Source organism: Staurois parvus, unplaced genomic scaffold (assembly GCF_062004578.1).
Source record: "Staurois parvus isolate SC_StPar_1 unplaced genomic scaffold, SC_StPar_1.0 ptg000137l, whole genome shotgun sequence".
Classification (NCBI taxonomy): Eukaryota; Metazoa; Chordata; class Amphibia; order Anura; family Ranidae; genus Staurois; species Staurois parvus.
Genome location: NW_028317933.1, coordinates 16161026 through 16185842, shown reverse-complemented (window position 1 = coordinate 16185842; position 24817 = coordinate 16161026). Strand labels below are relative to the sequence as shown.

General features: G+C 41.3%; 1 protein-coding gene across 1 annotated transcript in view; it reads right to left on the bottom strand.

Annotated features, from left to right (window-relative positions):
* Nucleotides 1-10417: 10417 nt before the first annotated feature.
* Nucleotides 10418-24817, bottom strand: part of DNTTIP1 (deoxynucleotidyltransferase terminal interacting protein 1) — a 38380-nt gene continuing 23980 nt past the window's right edge. Inside the window, exons 11-13 of the mRNA XM_089673406.1 lie at nucleotides 20482-20553; nucleotides 19099-19154; nucleotides 10418-12223 (exon numbers count right to left, since the gene is read on the bottom strand). Of these exons, the coding sequence (XP_089529532.1) occupies nucleotides 12115-12223; nucleotides 19099-19154; nucleotides 20482-20553 (237 nt within the window). The 3' untranslated portion in view covers nucleotides 10418-12114. The remainder of the gene's footprint in view (nucleotides 12224-19098; nucleotides 19155-20481; nucleotides 20554-24817) is intronic.

The following is a 24817-nucleotide window of genomic DNA, read 5'->3' as shown; positions in this document are numbered from 1 at the left end:
TCCAATGGTGCGCTCATTGATTTTGAAATTCAAACAACCAAGCCTTCAATTTCACCTCATGTTGCTACAGAAAATAATTTTCATGGCTAAGAATTTTCTTTTCTTTCCAGGTCACGGCTCATGCTCATATCTATTTTCAGTTACATTTCTTGCCCGATTCGTCCATCACTGATTCAAAATTTGTTTGTTTTTCAAAAAATTTCCAATATACCCGATCACTCAAATTCGATGGTCACACGGATATCGGCTGTTTCTGTGACCTACTAATGGTGCGAAATTCTAACAAAATTCTTAGAAAAGAATTTCGAAAGAAAATTCTTTCGGAATTCGACCTTTGTATGGTCGGCTTAATGCAGGCCATAAATGGGTCACATTGTGAATGACTTTTCTTTAGAAAATCTGAAATTTTGTGTGTTTTGTAATTCAATGGCACCATCACGTTAATTGTATTTTTATTACATTTAATAAGAAGAAAGTTACAACAATCTTGGATCACAAATATCTAAGAAGGTATGTATAATTTTAAGCTTCACAATCTTTTATGTGTTCTTTCTGCCAGGAATATTTAATGTTTATACATCAGTACTGTGTACAAGGACCCTTATGCAGGCCATAGATGGGACGGAAATTGGCCGAAAAAATTGGCCGAAAAAAAAATTGGCCGATTTTCAGATCGTTAGTGCGGTAATCGGTCGGCCGTTTTTCATGGCTTTTGCTCTTTTGGATTATTGGTCTTGCTGGAAAATAATCGGCCAAATTTGTCGTTCTGCTGATTTTCACGGCAATGATGGACAAATCGGCCGATCTTTTTACCAATTTTAAAAAATGAGCAGTGACAAGAAAGAAGAAGGAAAAGAAGAAAAGGAAAAAATAGAATATGAATAAGAAGAAGAAAAGTAAGAAATAGAATATGAAGAAGAAGAAGAAATAGAATATGAATAAAAAGAAATAGAAGAAATAGAATATGAAGAAGAAGAAAAAGAAAAGAAGAAATAGAATAGGAATAAGAATATTCTTATTCATATATTCATATTATATTTGACATTTAAAAGTATAGCAACATTGTATCTATTTGTACCTGAATAGAAACATCTGTATCCGAAATGGATACAAATAGATACAATGTTGCAACTTTTTCTTATTATTATTCATATTCTATTTCTTCTTCTGCATATTCTATTTATTCTTTTCTTATTCAAATTCTATTTCTTCTTCTTTTAAATGTAAAACATAATAGTGGAGCTCTCTGCAGGGACACCGCTATTATGTTAATTGCCGGCCGTAGACGGAATGAAAATCAGCCAACTTTTTTTCACCAATCGTGGTAACGTCGGCTGATTGAACGACCAATTTTTCTTCTTCTAAAAAACACCCGGCCAGTTTTCTCCCCGTCTATGCATTAAGGTGACTCTGTCACCATTTTATAATTATTAGAATAAAGGCCCACCTGTAAAGAAAAGAATGCTTACCTGTTCTGCCACCCATATTACTGATCTTCACTGTTTGAAGACATAACCTTCAGCATGCAACACTCTTCCGGGCGAGTCACATGTTCTGTCCCACGCTGTACGCTATGGTTCTTTCCACTGTCCTCTCAATCACTACTGTGTCCCCTAGTGATGAATTGGGTGTTGGAAGCAGTTTCAGACCTCAAAGCGTGATCAGGCATCTGACACTCCCAGAAGCGTGTCAGATACTGAAGATTTTTCAGTAAGCTTAGCTCTTCAAGTGCACGGAATTCGGTGAGCAGCAGGATAGGTTAAGTACTGAAAGGATACGTTCACCTTTAAAAAAAAAATAAATGCACATCTTTTTGCTGTTAAAAAAATGTGAATGTATTATTTTTTTATTAGGAGCCTGTAAAGCATTGCACCTGCGATCAGCAGATCTGTAGTGCCATGCGGGTCTCCTGCAGACTGTCAGTGTAAGTTGTCTGCTCATACCTCGTGCAGGCAGGCAGTTACACAATGGCAGGAACTATCAATGAACTACCTAAAGTGCCCTGGTAATTCACTGAAAACTACAAGGCATCAGCTGCAAAGGCTGACGGTAATTGTAGTTTTCCCAGTCATAGATCTCTGTAAAGGAATGACACGCCCTGGCAGGCGGAGCCCCGTATGACAGCATTTTTTAAAGAAGATCCCCGGCTTGCTGTCACTAAATGGAGTGGATCAGGGAGCGGCTGCAGCTATGGGAACATGTTACATGGTCCACCCTATAAAGGGGTGGAAATTGTAACATGTTCCCAAATATGAGAACCTGAACCAGCCACTCCCACCTCCTCCACAGCCCAGCGCTCCAGTGAGTGCTGGGGGGGCAAAGCAGACATCAGTGACTGACAGTCATCACTCTCTGCTTAGAATGGCAGGGAGAACTGAGCGTTCAGCAGTGTTGGATCGCTAAGTTCTCACCCTTAGAAGCAGCAGGAGACAGATGCAGCATGGGATCAATGCTGCATCCACCTAGGTATGATTTAAAAAAAAAAAAACATACCGGTACTTCTCTACACACTGTTGTAGTACTAATCTAAAGGGTACATGAAGTTTGGAGGTCTTTAGATATTGACTCTGCAGACAGTTGGTGACTTCTGCGCACTGTGCGCTTCAACATGCGCTAACCCCGCTCTGTCATTTTACATGGTCTACCATTTCGTTGCTAAGTTGCTGTTGTTCCCAGTTGCTTCCACTTTGTTATAATACCACTAACAGTTGACCGTGGAATATTTAGTAGCAAGGAAATTTCACGGGTGGACTTATTGCACAGGTGACAACCTATCACGGTACTTCGCTTGAATTCACTGAGCTCCTGAGAGCGACCCATTCTTTCACAAATGTTTGTAGAAGCAGTCTGCATGCCTAGGTGCTTGATTTTATACACCTGTGGCCATGGAGGTGATTGAAACACCTGAATCCTATGATTTGTAGGGGGGTCCCAATACTTTTGCCAATATAGTGTGTGTGTGTGTGTGTATATATATATATATATATATCCCATGAAATTCATAAAGACTGGTGCAGATTTTGCAAAAGTGTCTGTCATGTTCTAAAAGTGGTGCAGAATGTGCCAAATTCATGTACGTAGAAGTTGTACTTTAAAGCAGAGCTCCACCCAAGAGGGGAAGTTCCACTTTAAGGACTGGTCCCCCAATCCCTGTTAAGGAAGTGGAAGCTGTCCTCCCTCCCTCTCCATAGTTTTCTGGGACACGTGACAGGTCCAGGAACCATTCGCAAAGTGAAGCGCGGCTTGTGCATGTGCAGTGAGCACCTGGATGTGAAGCCGCAAGCTGTCACAGCCGGACACCCACACTGAAGATGCCGGTGCCGGAAACACAGGGCAGTGGAATGGGATGCGGGGGGGGCGGTCACTGGGGGATGGGTAAGTGTCCATTTTTTAAAAGTCAGTAGCTACAGTTTCTGTTGCTGCTGACTTTTATTTTCACTGGAACTCCACTTTAAAATGGAACTTCACTCTCTCAATCAACATGGACTGTTTTCAATCCTTCTGCTGCTAGCATTAGTAAGTAGATAGGGAAGTATATCATATTTACTTGCGTTAAACTTTTTTTTTACATTTCTTCAGTTACATCCTGGTTTCCAGGCCTAGGCGAATGATGTCATACATTCCAGGAGTCTTCAGGTAGGGAAGGGAGGGTTCTTAGCTCAACCAATGCCTGAGCTAAGTGCAGATAGATTCCAGGATGTAAATGCTATATGAATCATCTGCACTTACTCAAGATGGCCACTGCCAAAAATGCCAGAGGGTGTTTTTCAAAATGATTTCTCAGCAATAAAAAGCATGAAGACGTGGCTGAATGGGGGAGTTTGCTTTGAATATTAACAATGAATTAAATAGCATTTTTGGTTTGTGGTGCTCAGATGCAGTGCAGTTCCACTTTAATTTGGCGCATGCTGCTCCACTTTTTAAAAGGCACGAGACACTTTCGCTAAATCTGTCTGAGCCAGTTCTCTCTCTGTACGCCAAAAGTTGGTCTTAATTAGCTCCACTTTCCAAAGATATGAACGGTCAGCCTACCTGAATTTGGTGCATGGGTCGCTGTCAGAACCAAAAGTGTTGCATATGCTCATATATTCAGTGCAATACATTCACATGAGGGTCTAATGCATAGCAGAGTGGCATAGCAGCGTTATTAAATTCCCCCCCATAAACTGTTCTGTGTATACCAGGATGCAAATTTGTTGTGGGCCTATTCACACTTATCTGTTTTCATACAGCTGAACACGTGTATTTTACTACATGAAAATGCATTTCAAGCAGAAATCTCATTCTTCGATTCCTCTAGGTACACTTTCACACAGTTTGTGAAGGACCTCAGCAGGTAGGTTGTTCCAAATATCCTGGAGAACTAACCACAGATCTCCTGTGGATGTAGGCTGCCTCAGATTGTTCTGTCTCTTCATCCCACGCAGGCTTGATGATGTTGAGATCAGGATCTGTATGGGCCAAACCATCACATCCAGGACTCCTTTTTTTTACACTGAAGATAGTTCTTAATGACATTGGTTGTATGTTTGGGGTCGTTGTCCTGCTGCAGAATAAATTTGGGGCCAATCACACGCCTCCCTGATGGTCTGGCATGATGGATAATATCTGCCTGTATCTCTCAGCATTGAGAACACCATTGATCCTGACCAAATCTCCAACTCCATTTGCAGAAATGCAGCCCCGAACTTGGAAGGAAGCTCCACCATGCTTCCCTGTTACCTACAGACACTCATTATTGTACCGCTCTCCAGCCCTTCGCCAACAAACTTCCTCCTGCTACAGCCAAATATTTAAAATTTTGACCCATCAGTCCAGAGCAACTGCTGCCATTTTATGCACCCCAGTTCTTATGTTTTCATGCATAGGACATGGAAAGAAAGCTAAGAGACTCAACTATCCACCAAATTCCCCCTATTTGTCTCCCAGTATTGTGACTCAAACAAGAGGGTCAGAATGACAGATAGGCAACTAGCATTTTTAAAAGGAAAGGTCAGTCATGGCAGCTTCAATGTATATTCAATGACAGGTTTCCTTTAAATAAGAACACTTTATTGAAATAAAAGTCTTTAACCACTTGTTTACCGGGCACTTTCACCCCCTTCCTGCCCAGGCCAATTTTCATCTTTCAGTGCTGTCACACTTTGAATGACAATTGCGTGGCCATGCAACACTGTACTCATGTGAAATTTTTATCATTTTTTTGAGATAGAGCTTTTTTTTGTGGTATTTAATAACCACTGGGGTTTTTTTTACTTTTTGCTAAGCAAACCAAAAACATTTGACATTTTTGTAAAAAAAAAAGTTTTTTCTAAGTTTGTTATAAAATTTTGTAAATGAGCAATTTTTCTCCTTCACTGATGTGCGCTATTGAGGCTGCAGTGATGGACACTGATAAGCAGCACTGACTGGCACTGATAGGCGGCACTGACTGGAACTGTTAGGCGGCACTGTCAGGCACTAATTGGTGGCACTGACTGGCAGCACCCATAGGTGGCACTAACTGGCACTGATAGTTGGCACTGAAAAGCAGCTCACATGGGCACTGATATGTGGCACTGATGGACACAGTGCCCTGATGATCAGTCTACATGTCCCCTCTGAGGAATGCCGATTACCGGCTCTCCTCTCCTCACGAGCTGCCAGCCTGACAGCTCGTGAAGAGAGAAATGCCGATAACTGCCATTTCCTTATTTACATGCGATCAGCTGTGATTGGACACAGCTGATCACATGACAGAGCCGAAGTCATGGGCTCTTTCCGCTGATCGGTGATACTCTGTGTCCCAGGGACACAGCACACCACCGATCGCCGCGCTGCACGCCCCCAAGGGGCACGCATGCGCCGTTAGAGTGGGAGCACGTCATATGACGTCCTCCCAGACTGAGAACCATCGCCCGCCCGTCATTTCCTTATATGGTGGGCGGGAGGCAGTTAAAGAGGAACTCCAGTCACTCCTGTCTACAACAGTTCACTGTCATCCATCCTGAACACAGTGGGCCCCCTCACTACACACAGAATTTGGCCCCGACAAACAGACAATACCAGATGCCTCAAAAAAATGTAGCCGTGCCCTTGAGCGTTTACAGTGTAAGTCTAAGACCCAATATAAATCTGCCCTTCAAAAATACAATTTCTGTCTCCGCACTGCCAAACAGACCTATTTTATCACTCTCATTAACACCCTCTCATGCAATCCCCATCAACTCTTTTCTACCTTTAACTCTTCACTTTGTCCTTCTTTACCTCCACCCACTAACTTACTCACTGTCCAGGAGATCGCTAATCACTTCAAAAATAAGATTGATACAATTTGTGACGAGATCTCCACTGCACAGATATCTCCCTCACCCTACACTCCATTGTCGTTAGTGGAAGGAATAGTGCCGCATCATTGGTGTCAGTGGGAGGAATAGTGCCGCATCATTGGTGTCAGTGGGAGGAATAGTGCCCCATCATTGGTGTCAGTGGGAGGAATAGTGCCCCATCATTGGTGTCAGTGGGAGGAATAGTGCCCCATCATTGGTGTCAGTGGGAGGAATAGTGCCCCATCATTGGCGTTAGGGGAGTGAATAGTGCACCATCATTGGTATCAGAAGAAGGAATAGTGCCCCATCCTTGGTATTAGTAGGAGGTATAGTGCCCCATCCTTGGTATTAGTTGGAGGAATAGTATGTAATTGTTTATATAAGAAGGAGGAATTGTTCCCCATTGTTGGTGTCAGTGGAAGGAAAAATGCCCCATAGTTGGTGCCAGTGGAAGAAATGGTGCCTCACTGATGGTGTCAGTGGGAGGAATAGTACCCTGAGGACCGAATAGAGGCAAGCAAAGGACCGCAGTTTGAAGACCACTGCTCTAAAACATGCCCCATACTTAAAAAGGCCTCACTGGACCCCACCAATCATAGCAACCTAAGACCCACCTCCTTACTCCCTTTTGCCTCTAAACTCCTTCAATGTCTAGTCTACATCCAGCTGCCACCTCATTGAAAATAACCTTCTCAATCCTCCCAATTTTGCCCATAAAACTCCCAGACGACTTACTAACAGCTAAAACCAAAGGTCACTATTCCGTACTCCTACTCTTGGATCTCTCCGCTGCCTTTGGCACAGTTGACCACCCCCTCCTCCTCAAAAAACTCTATTTACTTGGCCTCCATGACTTTACTCTACGTTGGTTCACATCTTACCTATCTCACCGCACCTTCAGTGTCACTTCCAACTCTACTTCCTCCTCCTCTTACTGTTGGTGTCCCCTAAAGTTCTGTCCTTGGACCTTTGCTATTCTCGATCTACACTTCTTCCTTGGGTCAGCTGATAGCTTTCCATGGTTTCCGATACCATTTCTATGCTGATGACATACAAATCTATCTCTCTACTCCTCAGCTCACCCCATCAGTTTCCTCATATTTCACCATTTTACTATCAGACTGGATGTCACACCACTTCCTAAAACTCAATCTATCCAAAACTGAGCTCATAACATTTCCTCCCCCACATGCCTCTTCCCCTGATTTCTCAGTCAGGATCAATAGAGCAACTATCAACCCCTCCCCGCATGCCAGGGTGCTAGAGTTAACCCTGGATTTTGAACTATCTTTTTAGGCCCACATCCAATCCCTGTCCAATACATGCTGCCTCAACCTCCGCAACATCTGCAGAATACGCCTTTTTTCAACCAATCATACCACAAAGCTCCTAATTCACTCCCTGGTTATCTCTCACCTCGACTACTGCAACTCCCTCCTCATTGGCTTACCTTTACATAGGCTACACCCCTCCAGTACATCATGAATGCTGCTGCCAGGGCTCAATCACCTTACCAACCGCTCAGTATCTGCTACACCTCTCTGCCAATTCCTCCACTGGCTTCCATTTGCCAAACTAATAAAATTCAAAATACTAACAACAACTTACAAAGCCATCAACAACTCTGCTCCCAGCTACATCACCAACCTGGTCTCAAAAGATCAACCAAACTGCTCTCTTTGATCTTCCCAAGACCTTCTGCTCTCTAGTCCCCGTGTAACCTCCTCCCATGCTTGCCTCCATGACTTCTCCTGAGCTTCTTACATCCTATGGAACTCCCTACCCCAATCAGACTATCTCCTAATCTAGCCACCTTTAGACAATCCCTGAAAACCCTTTAAAATCTCCTTAAAGAAGCCTATCCTGCTTCTAACTAGTAAACTGCTTTTTATTTCCTCCATCAGCTCATCCCCAACAGCTATTACCTTTTGTATCACTCAACCCTTTCTCCTAGATTGTAAGCTCTAACAAGCCGGGTCCTCGGTTTCCTCTTGTACCAATTTGTTTTGTAACTGTAATGTCTACCTTCCTTTTGTAAAGCGCTGCGCAAACTGTTGGCGCTATATAAATCCTGCATAATAATACCTGCAGACTTTTATTAAACACTTGCCTACTGGGCACTTTTACCCCCTTCCTGTCCAGGACAATTTTCAGCTTTCAATGCTGTCACACTTTGAATGACAATTGTGCAGTCATGCAACGCTGTACTCATGAAATTTTTATCATTTTTTTCACACAAATAGAGCTTTCTTTTGGTGGTATTTAATCGCCACTGGGTGTTTAAATTTTTGCACTATAAACAAAATAAGAGCAAAGTTTTTCTTTGTTTCTGTTATAAAATTTTGCACACAGGTATTTTTTTCTCCTTCACTGATGTGTGTTAATGAGGCTGCACTGATGGGCATTGATGAGGAGGCACTGATGATGCTGCACTGACATGCAGCAATGATGGACACAACTGCTTCTACAGAACTGATGGGTGGCACTGATCATCAGTGTCAATCTGTTCTGTCACATTTGCCGGTTATCGGCAGTACTTTCCTCACGTTGTGACAGAGTGAGGAAAGTGCTGCTGATAACCGCCAACTGTATTTACTCCTTGATCTGCTGTGTCATTAGACACAGCTGATCACATAGTAAAAGGCCACTGTGATTGGCCTTTTACCTCATCATGTGATCAGCTGTCCCCAGTAGCTGTAGACAACCGTGCTGTAGCGGTCATTCGGCTTTAGTGCGATTAGCAAGTGGTTAAACAGACACTCACCAGCCCAAGGATCCAGCACTGTCTTCACCCAGTGCAGTTCTTTGCAGCTCTTCGGGTCCCCAGCACCGCCATCTTGACTGTGGGAAGCTGACCGAGACTTCCTGCTCCCCACTGCGCATACAAGAGATGAGCTGCTCTTTTAGGCTGGCCATACATTATATAATTTACCTTTAGATGTACCAAAAACCATATAATATGAAGTCAAACCGAAACAATACTTTTAATTTGTATCCAATCAGGCAGGCCCTTGCACTACATAGTTGAAGGTAAATCTAAAAAGGAAATTGTACAAGAAAGTCTTAAAACGTATGGCCAACTTTACCCTGGTATCGCAGCTTCATGGTACTTGTGACCTAGGAGTCCCAGTAGGTTGCAGGCACAGAGTTGAACTTCTGGTATATTCGTCTAGGCAAGAATAGAGGAAGTGGGAGTGGGTACCTGACAGAAATAGGTACCTGTTCCCAGAAATAGATACCTGCTCTCAACTGTAGGCCCGATCTATTTGCTGCCAAGTGTGGTGGTACAACTCAGTCGGCACTATATGTTCTCTTTCCATTCAATCCACTCACTCTGACAAGAGGCAGACATTGCTGTCCAGTATACAGATTGTTGGAAGCTTGGCTTATGGTATCCATATTGACTCCACACATTTGCTGTCACACATATGATGGAAGTAAAAGGCACTCTGTCAAATGCGAAGTGCCACAGGAATTGGCAGGAATTAGGTGAGCCCCACAGTAGGATCCTTGTATCAAAGTTTCGGACCTCTTAAAGAAAAAAAAAAACATTTTGCTAGCTTTGTCTAAAAGCTCATTAGCAAAAAAACAAAAATAAAAAAAAACTTGTGTCCTCAGCAATTTTCCTCAATTTGCTGCCCCAGAGAAACAGCAGGAGGTAAGTTGAACTCTTTGCACTATAGAGGGGGGAATCAAACTTTGATCAATTGTCTACCCCTTATACCCCTATTGACAATTTTGGATTTTCCCAACCTTTCAATCCTATGGACATTACGCAACAGTAAAAACTGACCTCCCCAAAAGAGGGAACCCCAAAAAAAGAAATTAGGGGAGTCATCATGACATGAAGGCACAGACCACAATAGAAGCCCTAGACATGCTAAACTTTCATAGTTCTACTAAAACAAAAAGGGTAATAAAATGTGTCAATAGAACGTGACAAAAGTTCTAACCCTTCTCCACTCTTTAGTTCTTACTTTATATTAAAAAGATCCTACTAAAAGTGTGTTATTTTCTGAGCTTCGTCTTTAGTGACGTCAATAAACTATACATTCACATTAGGTCAGCAATTGTAAATATGTCATATGTAAGCTACCTTCCAGAATGAATTACGATTTTGAGCAAGCTTATTTATTAGGATGACCTTTTAAAGCACAGGTTTAACTTTACATTTTGCAATGGTTTAAAAGGAAAAACAGACTACATATTCATTCAAATGACAGCATTTGTCTAAACCCTGTACCTTAAAGAAGTATTCTTCTGGAAATGTACTGAAGGATGTCTTGGAGCCCATTCACACCAGAAGACTGCAGTAATGCACATTACATGCGTTGTGCCCTATGGTGCAATTCATTGTGAATGGCACCCCAACATACCTTCAAAACCCACCTGGGCTGCAAGGCACCGCAGCACAACATACAATGTTCTGTGCATTTCACTTTGAAAAAAAATGCAGCCAGCACCAGTTTCATGTTGCTTGCGTTTTAGCCCATCCAAAATTCATTGATTTTTTTTTAACCCTTTCACTGCCAGCGCCTTTTTTTGTGGGTTTTTTTTTTTTTTGCATGTTTACCTAAAAAGGAGTTAAAACCCCCAAACTTTATATATTTTCTGAAAGCAGAGACTGGAGAATTTTTTATGTCACATACTTGTACAGCATTTAATCAAGCGCAAAATTTCAGGAAAAATACTTTAAAAGTTCATTTTAGGGCACAAAACTGTAATTTATTACCCAATTTTTTGGTATGAAAGATGAGGCTGTGCTGAGTAAATAGATACCCAATATGTCAAGCTTTAAATTTGTGAGTGCCTACAAAACAATGGTGAACGTCAGTACCCTATATTTTCTATAGGTAACATTTTAATAGCTGCTACAGGACATCAGTTTAGAGCAGTGGTTCTCAAGCTTCCTAATGCCGCGACCCTTTAATACAGTTCCTCATGTTGTGGTGACTCCCAACCATAAAATTATTTACCCAGTAATTATAATTCATGAGTGTCGTTTTACCTCCAATACTGCTGCTTTCAACACAGTAGCTGCTTTTAACAGAGTAGCTGCTTTCAACACAGCAGCTGCTTTCTACACAGTAGCTGCTCTTTACACATCAGAAATATGTGTTTTCTGATGGTCTTAGGGGACCCCTGTGAAAGGGTCGTTCGACCCCCAAAGGGGTCGCGACCCACAGGTTGAGAACCACTGGTTTAGAGTGAACCATTATTAGTGGTCCTAGAAATATTGCTCTCACTGTAGCTTTCATGGTGACATGCAAGATGTGTATGTAGGCAACCTCAATGGGTGCATTTAAGTGCATATGTTCATGCATGTAGGGGCGGAGGGGCTCAAAATGTTTTTGGTTTGGGGTTCGCAAAAAGATCAGGTGGCTGTTCAGCTGCCGGATCGCTTTCATTAGAAAGCTGACAGCTTGTGGAGTGTAAACACACAGTGTGTAAAACCTTCCGAAGCCACCATCATACAGTGGTGGCAGTAAAAGGTTAATGAAGAGCAGCACACAGTATTTTGGTGTAAATGGACCCCTATTCATGGTGAGAAATAATAATTTTTACATTGCAGGTATCCTTAGCAACTAATAGGATTACAGTTTACCATAATCAGATGAAAATGGATGATTTCTATATAGTCGTTGCTGCTAACTGCCCTTTTATCATCATCACTGCTTTTTGTCCCACCATTACTGGACTCTTTGTCATTTGGCCAAGATGGCTTTGTAAAATAGCTTTTATCATTATGAAAGTCAACCGCATTTCAAGAAGATAATTCAGGGAGTGTCAACACAACATTTGGTAGCTACTCTTGTTCCGTCCGCACCAGCTCCATGTACTTTTTCATCTTCACAATCATCCAAAGTGGAGCGACGAATGACTTTAATTCATCCAGCCTCAGCTCCAATGATTCTCTGTAATAAAACCAGCCACAAGTGAGAGATAAAAATGCAGAAATAGAGAACTGGAAATGATAGAATCAGTGCAAGGCTCCTGGAGACATCAAATGACAAATTAAAGGTTAACCACTTTTCCCCCCTTTCTGCCCAGGCCAATTTTCAGCTTTCAGTGCTGTCACACTTTGAATAACACTGTACCCATATGAATTTTTTAGCATTTTTTTGAGACAGATAAAACTATATTTAGGTGGTATTGATTCACCACTGGGATTTTTATTGTTTTTGCTATATAAATGAAAGTCCAAAAATTAAAAAAAAAAAAAAGTGTTTTTCTTATAAAATTTTGCAAATAAATAATCTTTCTTCATAAATCTTGGCCAAAATGTATTCAGCTATCTTTTTAGTAAAAAAAAAAAAAAATAACCCAAATTAATTTATAACCAAAAATTATAATTTTTCAAAAAATTTTTTTACATTTTTGTATTTAGTTTTTTTCTTTTTTTAACATACTCTCACCCTAGCAGTACAGTGTCACCATAGTGACACTGTACTACTTGTGGGGGGTGATGAAGATTTTTTTTTTTTTTTACACTGATTGCTTTTACACCCATAAAGGCTGTAAAAGCAATCATTTCTCCTCCTCTCTGGCTGCATTCTTGCAGCCATTGAGAAATACTGTGAGAGCTGTGATTGGTCACAGCTTGTCACATGGTACAAGGCTGTTGTGAATAGCCTTGTACCATGTAACCTCTGTGATCATTCAGATTTCACTAGTAGTAAGCAATGATGTCAGGAAGTGACATCTTGCTTACTACTATTCATGTGATCACTGATTGGTCAGTCAGTGATCACATGATCGAGAACTCACACAGAGGTCCCGTACAGCGATCGGTGTTCTGCTGTGGCCTCCGGACACAACAGGCACTAGAATGAGGTGCCATGCGCTCCCAGCGAGCGCGCACAGGCTGAAAATGCAGGCACAGTTTATGAACGGCAACCCGCTCCTGCACTGCTCCCGTCCGGCCGTTTATATACATGGGCCGGACGGGAAGTGGATGAGTGCACTTCGAGTGAAGTTAACCTTTACTGCCCTCCTACTATAACTCCAATGCTAGGAGATCTTGCTAGCCTGTGGATGGGTTCCCTCTGAAATTGATGCAGGCATAGCACACGTGCTGGTTGCTTTGTGTAGGAGAAAGTCTATATGACACTGGACAGGCCACACAATGATGATTTTGCAGGGCTGGATTTAACCTTTGACCAAATGATTGGAGGAAGGAGAAAAGTAATCCATGTCAAAAGCTGACAAGCTACACTAAATATTATCAGAGGATCTTCACTGTTCCCCCAAGAACAGAGTGTTAGCTCAGTATACAATAGGTACATGAACTAAATCCAAGAACAATATGTAGTATGTAATGTATTGCAGTTTACTAGTCTTTAGATGTAGTAGTTGCATTCGTTTTCATTTTTCCAGGCTTCTTATCCTTGTTTTTCACCTAGCAATCATACCAGTAACTTCCTGTCATGGGGTGAGAAAGCCCACCATATTGTATCTATGGAGGATTAGCATTGTCACCATAGAACAGGAATATATAGAACATGACATCTTCTCCATAACATAAACAGGGAGAAAATGTTTTGTAGTTCACAAAGAGAACTGGAAACAGTGCTAACCTAAAAGAGTTAGCAGAGGCAGACAGCATAGAAAGTTACTAGTTTGCAAGATTTCTAGCAGGATCAACAGGTATTTTTTGCACATTTCAAACATATATAACAAAATTCTTTCAATGGGATATTTATTATTATTATACAGTATTTATATAGCGCCAAAGGGTTTGCTCAGCGCTGTACAGTAGCAAGGGGGACAGAACATGAGACAAGACAGTAACAATACAATACACGAGGGGTTCGAGGGCCCTGCTCTTTCGAGCTTACAATCTAGGAGGGAGGGGAAAGTGGTACAGGAGGAAATGGCTGTGGGGGATGGAGTGGTGGGAGGAGTGGAGGAGGTTAGTTGTTAGGTGAGGTCAGGTGTTAGGTGAGGTTGGGGTAGGCTTCCCTGAAGAGGAGGGTTTTCAGGGTGCGCCTGAAGGTGAGGAGGGTAGGTGACAGTCTGATGGATTGAGGTAGGGAGTTCCAGAGGATGGGGGAAGTCCTAGAGAAGTCCTGCAATCAGGCGTGGGAGGAGGAGACCAAGGAGCTAGAGAGTAGGAGGTCCTGTGAGGAGCGGAGGGCACGGGTAAGGTAGTATTTGGGTATCAGGTCGGTTATGTAGTTTGGGGCGGCGTTGGGAATGGCTTTGTAGGTGAGAGTAAGCAGTTTGAATTTGATGCGTTGGGCAACCGAGAGCCAGTGAAGGGATTGGCAGAGGGGGCAGGCGGATGTGGAGCGGTTGGTGAGGTGGATGAGTCTAGCCGCTGAGTTCAGGATCGACTGGATTGGGGATAGCGTTCGTTTGGGTAGGCCAGTGAGAAGGGAATTGCAATAGTCCAGGCGTGAGATGATGAGCGAGTGTACGAGTTGTTTGGTGGTGTTTGGGGTGAGGAATGTGCGTATCTTGGAGATGTTGCGGAGGTGGAGCCTGCAAGATCTAGATAGAAGTTGGATGTGGGGTAGGAAGGAGAGGTGGGAGTCCAGGGTGACACCCAGGACTTTGGCGTGTGGGGTGGGAGAGATGGTGGCGTTGTTAGTGGTGATGGAGAGGATGGGGGGGGGGGGGGCGCGGGAAGGGCGGAAGACCAGGAGCTCGGTTGTGGATAGGTTAAGTTTAAGGGTGACCAGAAGAAAGCAAAATCAAAGAAGTTCATTCTTAGGGTTTGCATACATTTAAATTTACCTCTATGGACCATCTTTAATGCTGTTTAGTATGATTTATGCATGCAAAGAGTATACTAATTGGTTCAGTGCAATTGTTTCTAAAGATGCCGACTGTTGAGATAAGTTACTGGCCACAAAAAAAAAAAAAAAAGCGTGTCCTATTAAATTGTATATTACACCAAAAATGTAGATTCAATATTTGTGATTGTGTATATACATATTTTTCTTTTTAAATATAGCCTTTAATATGTTTATTTATTCCTTTGCTGTAAAACAGCTGGTGATCCTGCCAGTTCCCCTTGGTTCTGGTTTCAAACTGACTACGCCAAACATGGAAGATGTTCTGTGCTGGCGTACACATTTTCACCCCAGGGATCGATGCTAGCAGGTAAAGGATGCCATGTCAATGCACATTATGCCTGTATCTCCCGTGGTCATTTTCACGGTCACACCAACCCCGGCTAGCCCTGCTGTTGTCGATTGACAGCAGCTCCCAACTGGAGCCTTGCTGTCAAAACACCAGCTGATTTTGGAATGCAGTACACAAACAGGGAACATATTTCCCCACTGTGTGATGAAAGCACACCCACTGGGAGACATAAACCTGGCCACTCAACCACTGAGTGATGTAGGCCTGACCACCTGCCTGCTCGCTACTGGGGGCACTGTTCAAGGGGAAGGAGGCAGGAGCGCCGGCGGGGGACCGTAGAAGAAGAGGATCGGGCTGCTCTGTGCAAAACTATTGCACAAAGCAGGTAAGTATGACATGGTTGTTATTTTAAAAAAATCCTAACCTTTAATATCACTTTAACTGACTTATAGATTTGCATTGTGAACTATACAACTATAGGAAAGATGCCGTAGGTCAATGTATAAAAAGTAGATATTAAGCTCACAGTATTAAATCAGATGCTTTCTTTAGTTCTGTAACTTTAACAACAATATCAATATTTAGCTTTTATCTGCCTGCTATTAGCAACACAGCTACAGTGCTCAGCATAAATGAGTACATCCCTTTTGAAAAGTAAGATTTTAATCAATATCTCAATGAACACAAGAACAAGTTCCAAAAGCTTGACAAAACTGAGTTTTATAGAACATTTCTTTAGCTCATTACAAGAAGATAAGGTTAATAATATAACTTAGATTACAAAATCTTCAGTTTTACTCAAATTAGGTGATGTAAAACTGAATACACCCCACAGCAAAAACAACTACATCTAGTATTTTGTATGACCTCCATGATTTGTAAGGGCAGCACTAAGTCTTCTAGTTATGGAATGAACAAGTTGGAGACATATTGCAATATCTATCATTTTTCATTGCTCTAGAACGACCTCTTTTAGAGCCTGGATGCTGGATGGAGAGTGATGCCCAATTTGTCTCTTCAGAATTCCCCATAGGTGTTCGATTGGGTTCAGCTCAGGAGACATACTTGGCCACTGAATCACTTTCATCCTGTTCTTCTACAGAAATGCAACAGTAGCCTTAGATGTGTGTTTTAGATCAGTCATGTTGGAAATGTGCATGACGACCAAGGGCATGGAGTGATGGTAGCATCTTCTCTTTCAATATAGAGCAGTACATCTGTGAATTCATGATACCATCCAGTAAATGCAGCTCTCTGACACCAGCAGCACTCATGCAGCCCCACAGAAGGACACTGACACCACCATGTTTCACTGTAGGCACCATGCATTTTTCTTTGAACTCCTCACCTTTGCAATGGCATACAGTTTTGAAGCCATCAGTTCCAAAAACATTTATGTTGGTCTCATCAGTCCAGAGTACAGAGTCCCAGAAGTCTTCTTTTTCAGCATGGGCCCTGGCAAATTCTAGGCAGACTTTTTTGTGCATGAGCTTTGGAAGCTTCCTTCGTCGACGACACCCATGCATGCCATTCCTCTGCAGTGCATGCCGTATTGTGTCACGGGAAACAATCACCCCAGTTTGGCATTCTACTTTTTTAGCTAACTGCAGTAAACTTGCATGGTGATTGTCATCAGAAGACGCTCCTGTTGAGGTGTTAACTTCCGTGGACGGCCTGGACATCTCTGTGAGATGGTTTCAGTTCAATCTTTGTTAAATTTTTGTATCACTTTTGCTACAGTATTCTGACTGATAAGTAAAACTTTGCTCATGTTCTTGTAGCCTTCACCTTTCTTGTGCAAAAAAATTATTTTCTCTCAGGCCTTGTGACATTTCTCTTTCATGTGGTGCCACTGCTGACAGCATGAAATGGGAAGGGGTTTTCTTTGTTAAGTAACTTCCTTTTATAATCAACTGTCTGCTGGACACCTGTGTAATGAATAATTAGACTCACCTGTAGTTGAATTCTTGTTAATTAGGATTTTGTTGTCTACAATTTAGCTTTGCTCCTAAGGTTGGCCATACATGGGTCGATTTCCAAGCGATTTCCGTATGAAAATCGGACCTAAGAAAAATAAGCCGATCTTCACTCTGTTAGTGGGGCTGATTTTCGTGGTTCCTCCTCATTTCGTTTATCGGGCATGCTGGAAAATTTGTGAAAAACGACCGATTTTCGAAATCATTGGTGGCACCATCGGATTACAGAACGAACGTTTTCGATCAAAAAATCGTTTGGAATTCGACCCATGTATGGCCTGCATAACACTTTCATTGGGGTGTATTCATGTTTGTAACATGGTCTTGAATGAATTTGTTAGGAAAAATACTCTTTTGTGTGTGCAAATAGCAAATCTTGTTTGCAATCAATAGCCTGCATTCGTGGGAGTATTTTTGTAGTATAGTATCCTATACAAAATGTTGATTCTGAAAGGACAGTAAAAGGTTTTCTGACAAATCTATTGGGATGTACTTGTTTATACTGAGCACTGTATGTTTGCTACATTCTAAGTGGATTTAACTATACCTCTTGTTTCAACACAGGGAATTTGAGTATGGGTTACAATTTCTATATATCTGTATAAGCAGAAATTTTCATGTGTGGACAAAGTAATGTGAAAGTAAACCAGGCTACTATTAAAATGGACGTAGCATATTTTATTTTTCTATTAAAGTGTTACTAAACCTACATCAGTTAAATAAGTTTGTATATGCAGTAAAGCAAGCTTGTTAAACTCACTGTGGAACCTAAGGGGTTAATCCTCCACATTGTTTAAAAAGGATGTTAATCCTATCTTCTCTGATCCTCCCCTTCTTCTACTGTCCCCAATACATCTGCTGATAGTACAGAGCTCTAGGAGTCACTCTGTACATGCTCAGTTTAGTGTGTATTGCTAGAGTTTTTTTTAGGGGGAGGGTGCATGTGATCAGCGCAGGGCCAATCAGCACTGTCCAGACAGAAGGTCAGGGGTCATGCAGCCTTATAGGACAGCCAAAACAGAATGAAAACTCCCCTACAAGCGTTAACCAGTGCTCAGCTGGACATTGATAGAAGTCACAAGACTGCTCAAACATCTGATGAGAAAAGATATTTAACAGTTCATATTTACTAATATAATTTAATTTCCATGTTCTGCATACTGTGGGAGACCAGATATAGTGAATGCAGGATCCTGGCTTTAGTAACACTTTAAAGGCATGCCTGCTGTATAATGTGCAAGTGTGCATGTATTTATTACCTAATCAACCCGTCCCGAACCCCACCTGATAATGCTTTCATCTCCTTTTTTTTTTACCATCTTTGTTCAGACAATCTAGGTTCAGCATCTACTGCCTGGACGAAGATTACAAATAAAGATGACACAGCCAAGTAAATCCTGGTGCCAGGGCAGTTCATGGCAGTGTTCATTAATTTCTGATGTTAGCCCTTCACCTTTTGACGTGCTAAAAATTTTAAATGTTGTGGCCTAATCACTTGGGTAGAGAAGACTGAGGAAATGCTTTCTCCTGCCTCCAGCTATCAGCCCAGGGAAAAAAAAAAAAATCACCTGACTGCAGCTTGATGGATGCTTTTTAAAAGATAAAAGGTATGGCTTTTCCAAGCTATACTGTTATGATATTGTGACATGTCAATAATTTATTCATAAAATGTATTAAAAGTAAATCCAAGGTCCAATTTAATCATGTGCTTGGTGTATCCATACCTGTACTCGTCAGTGGTTGCCAAATCTAGGATATCTTGGTCCAAAAGAAGGTACACCTACAACACACACAGTAGTTTCAATATATTTGGTTTAATAACAGAAAAAAAGATTATCTACCCTCAGAAAAAAAAAAAAAAAAAAAAAAAAAACACATAACAGATCTAAAATTACAAGTTTTATTACAAAACCATATTAATAAAAGGAGAATTAATGGCCTCCCAAAATAATAATCTTAGATGCATATCAAAAAAGTACAAAGCTGTCATTGATTGGAGTGAGGACTGTCTCCATCATGGTGTGCTGTTCAAGATACACGGCTTTCTACCCAGTATATGTGAAGTGGGTGGTTTGGTGGTCTTCATCTATTAAATGCTATACTATATTGTGTCCTCCCTCTGTTTCACCCTGGGACCCCATAGTTGGGACCGCCGGGGTCCCCTCATCTGGCCTGCTACCTCTTTCCCCCTCTCCATGTCTGCTCTCTGTAAGTCCTCAACCATACGTACAATATCCCTATGTCTTGGATGATAAATATTGTTCTCCACCCCTCAAACCCCTGAAGAAGCTCGACTTGCAGAATGTGTTGGAATATTACATCTCCCCACATTGTCTCCATCAATATTTTATTGGTTAATACTATATATCCTTATCTTTGTGGTTAAATACCAAGAGGGGAAGGTGTATGGGGTCTACTGACTTTGATATGCATCTAAGAATAAATAAATAAGAATGTTTTTATTATTTTGGGAGGCCATTAATCATCCTTTTAATAATATGCTTTTGTAATAAAACTTGGAATTTTATATCTGCTGTTAAGTGTGTTTTTTCCCTGAGGGTAGATATTTTAGCATCTTTAAAGTTCCACAATTTTCTTCTTTTCTGTTATTGTATGACATTTGAATTGTTATGCTGGGGTTATCAGTTATACCCATTCTTTAGCATTTTTGGTTTAATATTTTATATTAACAAACTGAAAGATCAGGTAAGCATTACAAGTAAAATGACTGCTATCAACTAAAGTATATAAAATAAAATAACTTAGTGAAATTGTATTCTGAAATACCTGAATGCAGAAAGCTCATGACAATAATTAATTGTTTTTGTTCTGCCAAAAACCTTAGAAGAAACCGGATTTTCCAGTTGAATCCCAGCTTGCCTCTACCGGTTAGTAATGTAACAGTGTGATCTCAGACCTGGGCACAATTGGTGATATAAAAAGTAAAAGCTTACTCCACCCAAAAATTACTTCAATTATACTACAGCTGGATGCCATGGGATGAATCACCCCCTGATGTCTTTAATATTTCAGGATGCAAGTGGGGTAATCGACTGCCCTTTTCACAGGACTTTATTCTTTATAAATGTCCGAGTCCAAAAACATACCATTTTGCCACCTGTGGCTTTCATGTGCTGCTGTTCTGTTAGCCACTGCTTGTCCTGGGCATCAGCTGCATACTGAAAAATTGACACAACAGGTATATGAGCTATATTCAAAGAAATGGTCCACTTGGAGAGAAGCATAAGACAGCGCATTCATCATTCACTACAAGACAAACTGGCTGGTAGACATACTGTATATCGTTCATTGGCTACTGTCCCTTTTTTTAGATCACTCACCAACAGTGTAATGTTAACATACTTAATATGAGCAGCAAAGCTCAAATCTGTAGTGCTTAGTATTCTAGGAATCTAAAAAGGTGCAGTTTACCCAACTACAGCTCTCCATCCAGCAGCTCCGTGTTTGAAACATATTGAATATTGCCTCACATACATCCACTTAGGATGGATGTATGTATATACCGTATTTTTCGCTCCATAAGACGCACTTTTTTCCCCCCAAAAAAGGGGGGAAAATGTCAGTGCGTCTTATGGAGCGAATATAAAGCGGCCGGTCCGGTATTTTTGCGGCCACCATGTCAGAACACCGGGCCGGCCGCTCAGCTGTTGTCTCCTGCAGGGCCTTACCTGTTCCTCGCTCCAGCGCTGCACAGTCTTCCCGTGCTGGCTTCTGTGACAGCCGGGGGCCCACTGCGCATGTGCTGCGCTTTGTGAATGATCCGGTGTCTTCTGGGACACATGACAGGTCCCAGAAGGCGCCGGGCCATTCACAAAGCGAAGCGCTTCTCACGCATGCGCAGTGGACACCCGGCTGTCACAGAAGCCGGCCCAGGAAGAAGAGGGAAGGACAACTCCGCGGAAGTGGGAGCGGGTACCTGTCAAATTCAGGTACCCGCTCCCCCTCCCTCCCCAAAGGTCAGCAGTCTCTGGTCATTCCCTGCACTGTCTGCAGTCTCTGGTCATTCCCTGCACTGTCTGCAGTCTCTGGTCATCCCCTGCACTGTCCGCAGTCTCTGGTCATCCCCTGCACTGTGTCCACAGTCTCTGACCATCTCCTGCACTATGTCTGCAGTCTCTGGTCATCCCCAGTACTGTGTCCGCAGTCTCTGGTCATCTCCTGCACTGTGTCTGCAGTCTCTGGTCATCTCCTGCACTGTGTCCGCAGTCTCTGGTCATCTCCTGCACTGTGTCCGCAGTCTCTGGTCATCTCCTGTACTATGTCCGCAGTCTCTGGTCATCTCCTGCACTGTATCCACAGTCTCTGGTCATCTCCTGCACTGTATCCACAGTCTCTGGTCATCTCCTGCACTGTGTCCGCAGTCTCTGGTCATCTCCTGCACTGTGTCCGCAGTTTCTGGTCATCTCCTGCACTGTGTCCGCAGTCTCTGGTCATCTCCTGTACTGTGTCCGCAGTCTCTGGTCATCCCCTGCACTGTGTCTGCAGTCTCTGGTCATCTCCTGCACTGTGTCCGCAGTCTCTGGTCATCCCCTGTACTGTGTCCGCAGTCTCTGGTCATCTTCTGTACTGTGTCTGCAGTCCATTGGTTCAGAATATTTTTTTTTCTTGTTTTTCACCTCTAAAACCTAGGTGCGTCTTATGGTCAGGTGCGTCTTATGGAGCGAAAAATACGGTAAATGCTGTACCCAACATTTAAAAAAATATATCACTAATTGATATATACTGTGACAACATCAACTTATCGACTGCATTACCTAAATTAATCTAATTATATTACCACAGTGTTTGGTAAAACATAAAAATAACAAGTGTGTGATTAAATCCAATAGTGATAATTTTACAATATAACTATCTCATTAAAAATAAATAAATACATGAAATTCACTGTGCAAATGTGAAAAACGAAAATAATTATAAATATCTCATTAGAAACAAATAGATAAATTCATAAAGTCCAATGTGCAAATAGTGCAAAGCAAACAATAAATTATGTATATATGTGAAATTTAAATTAAAATTAAATTAATTAAAATAAATTTTTAAACAATCTTTTTTATTTTATTTATCTTTCACATATATACATAATTTATTGTTTGCTTTGCACTATTTGCACATTGGACTTTATGAATTTATCTATTTATTTCTAATGAGAGATTTATAATTATTTTTGTTTTTCACATTTGCACAGTGAATTTTATGAATTTATTTATTTATTTTTAATGAGATAGTTATATTGTAAAATTATCACTGTTGGATTTAATCCCACACTTTTTATTTTTATGTTTTACCAAACACTGTGGTAATATAATTAGATTAATTTAGGTAATGCAGTCGATAAGTTGATATTGTCACAGTATATATCAATTAGTGATATATTTTTTAAATATATAGTATCGGCACGATAATATTAGAGCGCGGTTAATTATTCATTATTCTTATGTAGTTCACATCTTATGAGGGTGAGAAAAAATTCCAGCGATCTAATACACTGATTTTTGACTCCAGTGGCTCACAAGTTCACTTAAATAATGCTGTACCCAACATGCTGCAATTCTACTGCACTGGTTCCATATGTATCTGTCTGCCCTGCCTGGGCAGGGGCGTTACGACGTCTTCCTGACGAAACGTGTTTGGAAGGAGCTTCGGCTTGTGTGACGTCACCGCTTTCTGGAGGGACGGCGGCCATTTTCTTGGTTTTAAACTTTTGTTCATTCAATACTGGTTATCTTATGATTTGATGTACGTTGATCTATTAATATATTGGCCAAAGTATTGACTGAATACTACACTATGAGTTTTTCCTGTTTGTTATCCCTTTTCTGATTGCCGGATGGGAGATTCTTGGAAGTTTAAGAAGTTTTGAAGTAGATAGTTCATCTTTTATTTGCAAGAGGAATTCCTCTGTGGATAGCCTGCCATTCTGAGTCCCTATTACATTGAGCTTATTGACCGGTGTTATTGGGGATTTTTCATAGCAGTCATTATCCTTACCTGGGAGAGGATATCCATTGGAAATTATTCACCATATTATACTGCGCATACCGACCACTGTATACGGTCAAAGAGTCCGGTAAGGGGACATTTTTTTTCCGGGTGTACGGTGACGGTATACAAGATCATTCTCCTTTATCTTGTTTCATTTCCTTGAGGGCTTATAAGGACCTTAATTTGGACATTATAATTTTTTAATTAGCGCTGCAATTTTTCAGTTTATCATAAAGGGGTTTACCTAAAGGGTAGAGGTTGTTCTTTTAGCAGTCTGAGTGTTCATTCTGCAAAGTGTATGATCACATACCTTAGAAAACAAGGTTAACATGTGTTCACTCTGAATGCCCAATCAAGAACAAGGCAAAGAAAAACTGTATTTTGGCTTGCAAATATCTAGGATGAAAAAATAAATCCAAAATGCACTGCACTCCAAATACCTTTTATACCAATTATATGTGTATACATAAATCATAAAAACACAAAAATCTTGTAGTATGTCCTTAATTAATTTCCATAAAGTGATTGACGTTTATGCATATTATATATGAGTGCTAAACCAGTCTACAACCATTCCACAAAAAAGAGAGCATTTCCAACTGTGTGTGAATCCTTCATTCTTATAAAACATACAGTTGTAAGGATTCACACACAGTTGGAATGGTTGTAAACTGATTTAGCATTCATTTATATTACACGAGTTCTAACATTTACAGTAGCTAAGTGGTTAGCACTTCCGCCTGGCAGCACTAGGGCCATTGGTTTGTATCCCAACCATGGCACTACCTGCATGGAGTTTGAATGGCCTCCTTGTGCATGAGTAGGTTTCCTCCAGGTACTCTGGTTTCCTTCCACACTCCAAAAACATGCTGGTAGGTTAACTGGCTCCTGTCTACACTGGCCCTAGTATGTGTATGTATGAATGTGAATTAGGGACCTTAGGATTGTAAGCTTCTTGAGGGCAGGGACTGATGTGAATATACAATATATATATATATATATATATATATATATATATATATATATATATATATATATATATATAGGACTGCGTGTTTTTTTTTATAGGATTTATGTATACACATATAGCTGGTATGTGAGGTTTTTGGGGTGCGGCACTTTTTGGATCTATTTTTTCACATTAAGCGGTTACATTTTAGGATCAGTTATGGTGCTAGCAGCTCCCACTGTAAAGTAAAAGGTGAGAGTATATATAACCAAGGCATGGGATCCATATTAGTGAGGTTGTCTTGGATGTTTTTGATGTGGCTGGGAGATGGATAAGCGCTGATTCATTTCCCAAATCCACAAAAGTCTATGGAGCTCTACTGCAAATGTACAGGTAGCAGGAAGAATAGGATCAGCCAGTCAAAGATAAACATCATGCCTGGACAGGGTACAAGAACTAGGTAAGTATGGAGCTTTGGGGTTGGGAAA